The sequence below is a fragment of the Ctenopharyngodon idella genome, chromosome 15 (assembly GCF_019924925.1).
Source record: "Ctenopharyngodon idella isolate HZGC_01 chromosome 15, HZGC01, whole genome shotgun sequence".
Classification (NCBI taxonomy): domain Eukaryota; kingdom Metazoa; phylum Chordata; class Actinopteri; order Cypriniformes; family Xenocyprididae; genus Ctenopharyngodon; species Ctenopharyngodon idella.
Genome location: NC_067234.1, coordinates 12669229 through 12680674, shown reverse-complemented (window position 1 = coordinate 12680674; position 11446 = coordinate 12669229). Strand labels below are relative to the sequence as shown.

The following is an 11446-nucleotide window of genomic DNA, read 5'->3' as shown; positions in this document are numbered from 1 at the left end:
CCACAAATACATTTAATTATACTAAAGTACATACGAATAAATTGTGCTTAAGTATACTATTTTTTCACTAGGGGAGCTAAGTCTGTATTTTCATTTTTAACCTGAAAATGCTTGCAGTCTGTATAATTCATAAACGCATCTTCATTTTTATTGAGTCTCTCCAACAGTGTGTAGCTTTAGCCACATTAGCCGTGCAGCACGCTATCACACTCATTCACAATCGAATGTTAGCAAACATCCACAAAATACATGCCATACCTATGTGATCTGATATGCTGCATCACGAACAGTTTGTAATGATCCATTTTGAGAGTTATATTTGCTGTGTGAGCTTCTCCTGTATTGTTTATGCCTAGTGTATTGGAATTGCAAGCTTGGGGGTGGCGAGCACGAGCTCATTTGCATTTAAAGGTACACACCAAATCAGTGCATTTTTTCTTCCACCCAAAATTAGGCAGTTAAAACATGGTATAACAAAAAAAAATCCATAGGGTATTTTGAGCTGAAACTTCACAATCACATTCTGGGGACACCTGAGACTTATGCTGCGTTCCAGGCAACCCGTAACCCGTGTTTTTCAAACCTTCTACCCGTGAAAGTGCACTGGAATGGCAGTCAAACCCGTGACTTTTCACCCGTGAACTCGTCCTAGATCGATGTACTCCCAGTTCCGCGCTCTGACGTCACATAGCCCGCGAAACAACAATGGCAGCCCCTACGGATGTGGTGTTTATGCAAGTGCACGGTAAAATAACGTAAAATACAAGGTATAACAACTTCTCTTGCCTTATGCGCTGTTTTTCCTCCTCCGTTTCCCTCAAATAAGCAAGGAGTAAGCACCTTTGGCGATAGAAATAATTGTAAATGAGCATAAGCCCGTATGGTCCGCCATGCTGGTTTGTTTACACTCAAGCAGTTTGGCGTGACTTGCCTGGAACACTACAAAGTGGTTTGAAGTCGTGACTTACGGGCTCAAAAACCTGCCTGGAACGCAGCATTGTATTACATCTTGTAAAAAGGGGTATAATAGGTTACCTTTAAGCTCATACCTTGACTTGAAAAAAGGCACTCTCCAGAGACCCGCAATAGCTAGTGTACTCTCTCAATTCTACTTTAACCCTACCACAGGGGAATTATTTAAAAATAAAAAAAACAGAACAGGATGAACAGAACCAGGCATATTCTCCAGCTAAGCTCGAGGGAGGACCAACACTGTGATCACTACCTTGTAACATGCGTACTGCATACTGCTGATATTTGTTAAATTGCACCGCAATATCGACTAGGTAGAACAATTGTCCCGACAACTATAGATAAATTCACAAATAACATGCCTGATCTGTCTCAGCTGCTCATTGTACCTAAACACAAAAATGAACTTGAGGATGACTAGCAGTATGGGTACCATTTTCTCTAGTACATTAGATACTGTTGGACCGATGAGATTAAAAAAGGTTAAAGAGAAAAATACTGCACCATGGTACAACAGTATTACTCACGCTATCAAGAGAGAAACTCGTAATCTAGAACGCAAATGGAGATAAACTCATTTAGAGGTCTTCAAAATCGCGGGGAAAGACAGCTTGTCCCATTATATAAAGACTCTAAAAGCAGCCAGGGCCGAGCATCTCCGCAAACTCATAGAAAATAACCAAAACAATCCAAGGTTCTTGTTTAGTACAGTGGCTAGATTAACAAATAAACAGACATCACCAGAACAAAACATTTCATTACAGTTTAGTAGTGATGACTTTATGAATTTCTTTACTGAGAAAATCAAAAGCATCAGAAATACAATTGTAAATGTACAACCTTTGGCAGCGTTTTATGATTCAGCCTCAATTATCGCCCCTCAAGAACAGTCGCAGTGCTTTACAACTATAGGACAGGAAGAGCTAAATAAACTTATCATTGCATCTAAACCAACAACATGTTTATTAGATCCAATACCCACTAAACTACTGAAAGAATTGTCACCTGTAGCACAAGAACCTCTTCTCAATATTATTAACTCATCTTTATCTCTAGGTCATGTCCCAAAACCGTTCAAGCTAGCAGTTATTAAGCCCCTCATTAAGAAACCACAATTAGATCCAAATGTATTAGCAAATTACAGACCCATCTCAAATCTTCCATTTATGTCTAAAATACTAGAAAAAGTTGTGTCGGCCCAATTTTGCTCCTTCTTGCAAAAAAAAAAAAAAACACTATCTATGAAAAATTTCAGTCAGGATTCAGGCCTCATCATAGCACAGAAACTGCGTTCGTTAAAATTACAAATGACTTACTTCTAGCTTCTGACCAAGGCTGTATCTCAATACTAGTTTTACTTGATCTCAGTGCTGCGTTCAACACTATAGATCATAAAATACTCTTAGATCAACTACAAAATTATACTGGTATTCAGGGACAGGGCTTAATGTGGTTTAGGTCATACCTGTCAGACCGTCACAATTTTGTCTATTTAAACGGGGAAAAATCTAAGATAACGTCAGTAAAACATGGAGTGCTGCAAGGATCTGTGTTAGGCCCTCTGTTATTTTCAATATATATGCTGCCACTTGGCAATATTATAAGAAAACATAAAATTAGTTTCCATTGCTATGCCGATGATACTCAGTTATATATTTCATCACGAGCAGATGAAATCTCTAAATTGTCCAAATTGTCAGAGTGTGTTAAAGAAGTAAAATATTGGATGACTAGTAATTTTCTTCTATTAAATTCAAAAGACTGAAGTAGGACCAAAAACCTGTACACAGAATCTCTCAGACTACAATTTGCATTTAGAAGGATGTACTGTTACTCCATCCTCCACAGTTAAAGACCTGGGTGTTATATTAGACAGCAAATTGTCCTTCGAAAATCATATCTCATATGTTACAAAAACAGCCTTCTTTCACCTCAGGAACATCGTTAAGATACGGAATATGTTATCTATTTCTGATGCAGAAAAGTTTGTTCATGCTTTCATGACGTCTAGACTAGATTACTGTAATGCATTACTAGCTGGTTGTCCTGCTTCCTCAATAAACAAGCTACAATTAGTCCAAAATTCAGCTGCTAGAGTTCTTACCAGGTCAAGAAAATATGATCATATAACACCAATTTTATCATCTCTTCACTGGTTACCTATTAAGTTCCGTATCGATTATAAAGTATTGCTACTGACCTATAAGGCTCTAAATGGTTTAGCTCCTGTGTACTTAACCGACCTTCTATCGCCCTACAATCCTTCACGCTCTTTAAGATCACAAAACTCTGGACTTCTGGTTGTACCTAGGATATCTAAGTCCACTAAAGGGGGGAGAGCGTTTTCACATTTGGCTCCTAAACTCTGGAATAGCCTTCCTGATAATGTTCGGGCCTCAGACTCGCTCACCCAGTTTAAATCTAGATTAAAGACGCATCTTTTTAGCCAAACATTCACATAATGCATCTCATATCAGGTCAACCACACATGACTATCTTTGCTTAATGTTATGAACAGCAGCTACGCTAATTATTCTCCATTTGCTTTTCTGTTTTATCTCGGGACACCTGTCCCGAGGTGACTAGAGTGTACATCAGCTTCTGTTTGGACCCAGCCTCTTAAGAAGACCTCAGATGACCAACACCTTTGAAGAGACGGCACCTGCAAGGACTTCTGGATCAACATGCACATTCCCAAATTTCTATACATCCTAATTATTGTTAATATGTAATTCATTATTTCCAGGAGCACATTGCTTCTACCTTCAATTAAACTGCTAACAGTGATTGTAAATTAAATTACCTAAATTATTACTTTGTTAAGCTAACTGCGTGATTATATGTACGTTTCTGAAACCACATATATTGGACAGTCACCTCCGATACCAGATTCTCTAAATTGTAATGTTGACATGCATTCTCTGTAAAGCTGCTTTGAAAAGCACTATACAAATAAATTAATTGAATTGAATTGAATAATATGATAATAATGTTTATTGTGATGTCTTTTTAAAATATGCACGAATTTTAAACTAAAATAAATAAACACACACACACACACACACAAAACATAACCTATAATAATTTCTGCTGTCAGGAAAGCTAGCCAGGGGTGTGTTTCCCGAAAGCATCGTTAGACAACTATGGTCGTAAGTTCCACTATTAGTAACACAGTTCAACAGAGGTGCAACCTACTACGGTTTGGGGAAACTTTTGTGAATAGCTAGTTAATTTCTCCATGATGCATCAGTTAATCGGCAAGTTATGTCATTGTAGGGGAAAGACACACCAGTATGTGTTCTGCACATCAACATTCTGGTGTCAAGTGAAAATACTATATATAAAAAAAAAAAAAGTTTCTTTTAACTTTGGGGAGTGTAATTTGAATTTTAGCCAAACTGAAAAAGAAGAAGAAGAAAAAAATCAGGTTTAAACCTGAAACCACGACTTGTAAGGTCACAGGACAATATAAGGTCTAATATAATAATTCACAATTGTTCATGTATTCAAGACACAAATATATCAATAATTGCAGACAATTATTGTGTGTGATCAAGGGTCAGTGATAGATTGTGTGTCAAAGAGAAACACGTGGATGTGGGTCAAATGAATATCTGCACAAAGGTTCATGAATGATTAGCTTCATCATTCATGCAAACACTTCAGGATAAAGCAATACATGTACATACAGAGCAGTCCTGGAAACCAAGATGGTTCTGTCCAGCACTTGCATAATGGCATAGCTTTTTTTTTTTTTTTTTTAAAGAATAAATAAAAAATAAAAATAAAAAAACATGGCAAACTGATTATTTAAAAATCTTATGTTTGTTTTCCTCAAATAACTCTTTTATTATACAATTAATTCATCATTAATATCACTATCCCATAAGGCCACAGGAGCTTAGGAGATATTACAATTTCTGTGATAACTACTGTTTAAGAACATCCAGTTGTCAGACAAGGCACATACATAAAAATAAATAAATAAAATACATTTTAAAATAATAATCTATCTAATAATTAAAATATATATTGCATTAAAAAGGTTCTTAATGTTCTGAAAATGAAGATGGTGTGTGTGTGTATTGAAGTGTAGCATTGCAGGAGTGCTGATAATGCTGAATCAGTAGGAAAGGGTGGTCAGAAAATGTTTTTAAAAAGTGACCAATGAGAAAGAGTTTTTTTTTTTTGTCTTGTTCATGCAAGTAAGAACATGAAGATATTCTTTATGTTGAATGCTGACATACCCTGCTAAGAGCTCTCCTGGCCTTATTGAATAAAATTGAATGATGGAAAGCTTCATTGTGCAAGAGTCTTAGTAACACTTAAGTTTAGGGTCCAATTCTCACTATTAAATAGTTGTTTATTAGCATGCATATTACTAGGACTTATAAAGCACATAATAATGCCTTTTTCTGCATGACTATATTCTACATCCCATAATCCTACCCAATACCTAAACTTAACAACTACCTTACTAACTATAAGCAGTAATTAGGAGTTTATTGAGGCAAAAGTCATAGTCAATAGTGAGAATTGTACCATAAACTAAAGTGTGACCAAAGTCTTCAATGAGAAAAAGAAAAAAGAAAAAATATATTCAGTTTGCTACCACAGAGATTAGGAGGCACTCTGGTTAGAGTGCAAAAGCAGGTATTTGATCACATGCCTCACCTCTGTCCCACTCATGCTGGACCTGCCCCCTATTGCTCTGCCCCGCTTTAAATACCGTACAACATAGAACAAACAGTTATGAAACTGAGAGAAGGACATAGAAAGATATAAACTGGGCTGTAATGAACATTTAAGAGAAGAGAGATGGAACTCTCTAGCTCATTGGTGTTGGTTTTAGTCTTCGCTGTGTTGATGTTGGTCAGATGGAAGAGGAAGGCGAGTGGACTTTCTTTGCCCCCAGGGCCACTGGCACTGCCACTGGTTGGAAATTTGCCAATAATGGACAAGAGTGCACCTTTTAAAAGCTTTATGAAGGTAAGAAGGATTATGTATTTCTGAAAGTTATACTTCAAATGTAAGCACATGAATTGCAGGGTATTGTAAGGTTGTTGCATTTGGGTCTTGTGCAGATGTTTACTGATGCATCACAGTGCATTGGATACAAATGCATCATATGAGGTTTCATTGTTGTTTGTAAAACAGTGGTTTTAGTTTAGTAATTTACATGTAGTATGAAATGCTCAGATACACCTGATGAGTTTGCACTGGTGTGTGACAGTAAACTCTATTCTCCTAACAGTGGAGTAAAACCTATGGGCCTGTGATGACGGTGCACATCGGACTCCAAAGAACTGTGGTTCTGGTCGGTTATGATACAGTGAAAGAGGCTCTAGTGGACCAGGCAGACGACTTCAAAGGCAGAGCACCCATTCCCTTACTGAACAGAGTTCTGAGAGGCTACGGTGAGATTATTGTTTGTGTTTGTCAAAGACAGATGTTATCAGTTTAATGTAGTTCAGTCTAGATTTCGATCTCTCTAAACTGTCTGTAGGTTTGGCCATCAGTAATGGAGATCGTTGGCAACAGCTGAGGCGGTTCACTCTCACCACACTGAGGGATTTTGGAATGGGGCGCAAACGAATGGAACAGTGGATTCAAGAAGAGAGCAGGCATTTGCTGGACAGTTTTGAAGAAACTAAATGTGAGGGAAGAGAGCATTTGGCATTTGCATCCCACTTCTAGTGCAGTGGTATACATTGAGTGTTCTGCACTCACAACTGTTAGAGTTGTATGCTAAACAATTTTTCACCTTTAGCAACACCAGTTGACCCAGCCTTCTTCATGAGCCGGGCTGTGTCCAACGTGATCTGTTCTCTGGTGTTTGGGCAGCGCTTTGATTATGAAGACAAAAACTTCCTGCACTTGCTCCAGATCATCTCCAGACTCCTACGCTTTATCAGCAGCCCTTGGGGTCAGGTGAGCAGATGTTTCAAAACCACTGCATTCCATTACATTCAACTGTGTCTTTATTTGCAAAGAATGTTTCCTGTGTGATATCTTCTTAACTATCTTCTCAACCCCAACAGATGTACAACATCTTCCCTAAACTAATGTTTTTGCCTGGTAGACATCATGCCATGCTTAGAGAGGTAGAGGACATCAAAGCCTTCATTATGACAAAAATCAAGGAGCATGAGCAGAATTTGGACTTCAGTGACCCAAAGGACTTCATTGACTGCTTCCTTATAAGACTCAAAGAGGTACAGAAAACAATGTGTAAAACTTTGTTTTTTTCTCTTCTCTTATCTCTTTTATTTACATATTGCATTTATTTAGATAAAGTATACAATTCCTGTTCTGGTTCTTTGTGTGCTACGGCAGGAAAAACAAAATCCTGACACAGAATTCCACAAGGATAACATGTTGGGGACTGTTATAAATCTGTTCGTAGCTGGTACAGAGACCACCAGCACAACTATCAGATATGCCCTGATGCTGTTGATCAAGCACCCCCACATACAGGGTATGTTCCTAAGGGTCTACAATGGCTGTTAAGCTAAGCGCACACTACAAGATTGAGAATCGCTGTCCTACTCAAAGACAAACTGTCTCATTTTATGTTGTGTTGGTGCTCACAACACAAAACTATAGATAAGACAGTGTTTACTAAGACAGATGTTTGTTTTATTTTTTGCTTTCACTTCCCAATGTCTTGTTTTCTTATGCGCTCTTTCACTGTCTCATAGTTTCACTGTCTGTTATTCATTTCTGCTCTTTCAGTACAGTGCACACACATGAAGACTACTTACTAGAGTAATAACCTTAATGCATAATTACAAGTAACTAAACCTAACCCAAACCCTAACACTAACCGTAATTCTATAGTATGTACATGTATTTAATTAATATTACTCAGTACTTATTTAAGTATACTGTAACTTAAAATAAGGTGTAACCACTAATCCACCAGATTTTCAAACAAGTTTAAGTAGGTCTGAAACATTTTGTATCATCATTTTTCACAGATGTGCATTCTACCTTAGCATTGGACTTCTTGTCTAAAATATCAGACAAAAAAAGCTTGCATTTGTAGTGTGCGTTTAGCTTTACATGGGTCAGGACTAAAACAAGAAATACAAGGTAACACTTCAGCAAGGGGAACAATTATCACTTTTAACTAGTTGGTTATTAGCCTGCATATTGGCTGTTTATTAGTACTTATAAAGCACATATTAATGCCTTATTCTGCATGACCGTATTCTACATCCATTAATCCTACCCAATGCCTGAATTTAACCACTACACCAACTACCTTACTAACTATTAATAAGCAGTAAATTAAGAGTTTATTGAGGGAAAAGTCATTATTAGTTTAATAGTGAATATGTGTTCCCCATACTAATGTGTTGCCAAATACATTTTTAGCCTAACACAGTGTGTACACCAGACAATTCAATTCAATTCAATTCGCATTTATTTGTATAGCGCTTTTCACAATACATATCGTTTCAAAGCAGCTTTGCAGAGAATGCATGTCAACATTACAATTTGGAGACTGCAGTTAGCTAATAATGTAATAATTTAGGCGATTAATATACAATCACTGTTAGCAATTTAACAAGAACGTTATCACGTTTCAACAGCTGAAAGCTAAAATTTGCACTGCACCACATCCAGTGTAGACAGCATCACTGATTCTAATGGTTTCTATTTTTTTAATTTTTTTTATTTATTTTTTTTTGTCACGCTGCTCTTGTCGGGTCCAGATAGGGTGTAATCTGTGACAGTATCCTGTGCTTATCTGGTGTATATACAAAATATTTAATATTTGCTTTTTGTCTTTTTATTTATTTATTTTCACAATTGTTGAACATATATAAGAATTTTAATGAATGATTTTTTTGGTGTATTTGATCTAGAGCAAATGCAGAGGGAGATTGATCGAGTTATTGGACAGAACAGAATCCCTACAATGGATGACAGGAAGTCCCTCCCATTCACTGACGCTGTGATTCATGAAGTACAACGCTATACGGACATTGTCCCACTAAATGTTCCCCATTATGCCACGCATGACATCTCGTTCAGAGGTTATTTAATACCAAAGGTAACAATAAACACATACAATTGTCAGCTCCTCTTATCTTGGAAATTACTAGATTTTTGAAAATTCATAAAATATTTCCCAGTGATCTCTAGTTGGTGTATTGTGTTGAATCTGGATATTTTGTGTAAATTTGGATGGATTATATTTCCCCAGAACACAGTGATTCTTCCCATGCTACACTCTGTCCTAAGGGATGAGGGACAGTGGGAAACTCCTTGGACATTTAATCCAGAGCACTTTCTGGATGCCAATGGCAACTTTAAAAAGAATCCAGCCTTTTTCCCTTTTTCTGCAGGTAAATTCTATAAAGTCTCTCATGTCAACCCAGAGTTAATCAAAGTTATCTTTCTAGCTTGGAAAATGAGTGCACTCTACATTTCAGTACAAACACACACACACACACACACACACACACACACACATCTTAAATAACATGAATGATCAGGGTGTTTTTTTTTTTTGGTCTTACATCTCTGCAGGTAAACGCTTTTGTGTGGGCGAGTCTCTGGCTCGTATGGAGCTCTTTCTAGTCATCGTGTCTCTGCTTCAGAAGTTCAGCTTCAGTAGTCCAAAGGGTCCAGATGGCATAGACCCCAGTCCTGAACTCAGCAGCTTTGGCAACATGCCTCGATTCTATGATCTTATTGCATCCCCCCGCTGAGCAACATGGATACTGCTACTTGTCTCATTTTACAAGAATGTGGACAAAAGTACAAATTGAGTACAAATTGATCAAATCTACTTTAGGATATAACTTTTGCATATAAGATTTTTTTACAAGCCTATGTTGTCAGAATTACCACCATAAAACTGAAAAGCAGTCTTGCATTAATTTCCAAGTACAACCTTTGATCATATCAGAGCACCAAGTATTACTTAATCAAAGGCTTAAGCTAGTCCTAGACTAAAATGCATGTTTGAGCTTTCAACTGAAAGCAACTTGCACTGACATATCTTAAAATATGCCAGTGTTTTTGTTTTGTCTCAAGAATGCTTTTTTCTAGGGTACATTTAAAAAAGCTACTTAAATACTCTAATTGAAGGCCTAATCCTGGCTTAGTCTAAGACCTATCTGTGAAACTAGGCCCAAGTCTCTTTGAGAGCAAGCCTAAGAACAATTTTTGCCTAATAATTGAAAATTATTAGGCAATCGCCCAAGCAAAATTTGGGGCTGCCCTGCATTGCCAGGGAAAGTGAAACTGAATTACTGCTGTGTGTAAAATTTGCTGTATATAGAAAATTGTTGTGCATTACCATGTCTAAAAGTGAATAAGACAAGAGATAAAGCCTGGTCCCTGCAAAATAATATATTTTTACATGATAGTGCAAACAAATGATTCTTTCGTTGACTGAACACTTTTGGTCCTTTCCTAAGTTTGAAAATCACTGACACATAATTCAATGGACTTTCCATTATTTTGAGAGATAAAAATAAAAGAAAATGGTATCTGGTGTTGGTATCATCAGCTTGTTGCAATGATTTAAATGTCTGACTTGTTTGAAAAAATAAATAAATAAATAAATAAATAAAACTAACCAGCTTGTCCAAACTCACACTTGTCATTCAATGAATTTGATTCTATAAATATTCTCTGATGGAAAATTGCATCGGTTATGACTGTAACGAGAAAAACGAGACGCTTCGTCGAGAATGACTCTATGGGAACGTTCTGTGTAATTGCGTCATGTGAAATCAGTCCAATGGCATAGACGGGTGACGTCATGACCAGTAAGCTATAAAGCCCACCCAGACCAAACAATGTTGATCACATGCACGCCGGAAGTATGGAGGGCAACGCAGCGGAGGGGAACAAGACGCTGCATTGAGAATGATGCTATGGGAATGTCTATACCAACTCCACCATAGTGACCATTGCCTGTCTAGTGTGAAATCAGGCAAGCACAACTAGGACTGCAGCACCTGGGACCCCGGGGTGAAACCCAAAACTTGGTTGTAAACCTGCTGAATGTAAGCGGACAGGACCAGCCTGCCGCATCACACACCTTTTGTGGGGTACCCTATTAAGAGTCAGAAGCCTCCATCTCTTCTGATCTGATGTACCACAGAGGAAACAGCAAATGGGTTCTTCCAAAAGACACCACCCAAATGTGCGTGGTAAGTCGGTAAAGCCTTCATGTAAACTTTTAGAGCTGATGGGAATAACCCTGTGGAGAATCGATCCTGCAGAACTTCCAGCACTGTACCAAACGGGCAGTTAACTAGATTCAGCTGATGATTTCCACCGGTTTCCTTGTGCAGAGAGATCTGGAGTGAAGCATGGTCTCAGTTGAGAGACCTGAGTCGATGAGCTTGAGCCACAACTGCAAAGGACTCATGTACAGCAGGCCAAAAGATGTACCGTTGGACGCAGCTGCCATCAGACCTAACAGTCTCGAAACGACATGAGCAGG

At 37.8% G+C, this 11446-nt stretch overlaps 2 protein-coding genes across 2 annotated transcripts in view; both read left to right on the top strand.

The window, feature by feature from the left end:
- The window catches only part of ech1 (enoyl CoA hydratase 1, peroxisomal), a 140548-nt gene that overhangs the window by 13838 nt on the left and 115264 nt on the right, over positions 1-11446 (top strand). The window lies entirely within an intron of this gene.
- On the top strand, positions 5697-10566 carry LOC127496265 (cytochrome P450 2G1-like). Its single transcript, XM_051864068.1, has 9 exons — positions 5697-5961; positions 6227-6389; positions 6479-6628; positions 6743-6903; positions 7014-7187; positions 7309-7450; positions 8847-9034; positions 9188-9329; positions 9514-10566. Exons 1-9 carry the CDS (start codon positions 5791-5793, stop codon positions 9693-9695), a joined length of 1473 nt encoding a protein of 490 aa, XP_051720028.1. The 5' UTR covers positions 5697-5790; the 3' UTR covers positions 9696-10566.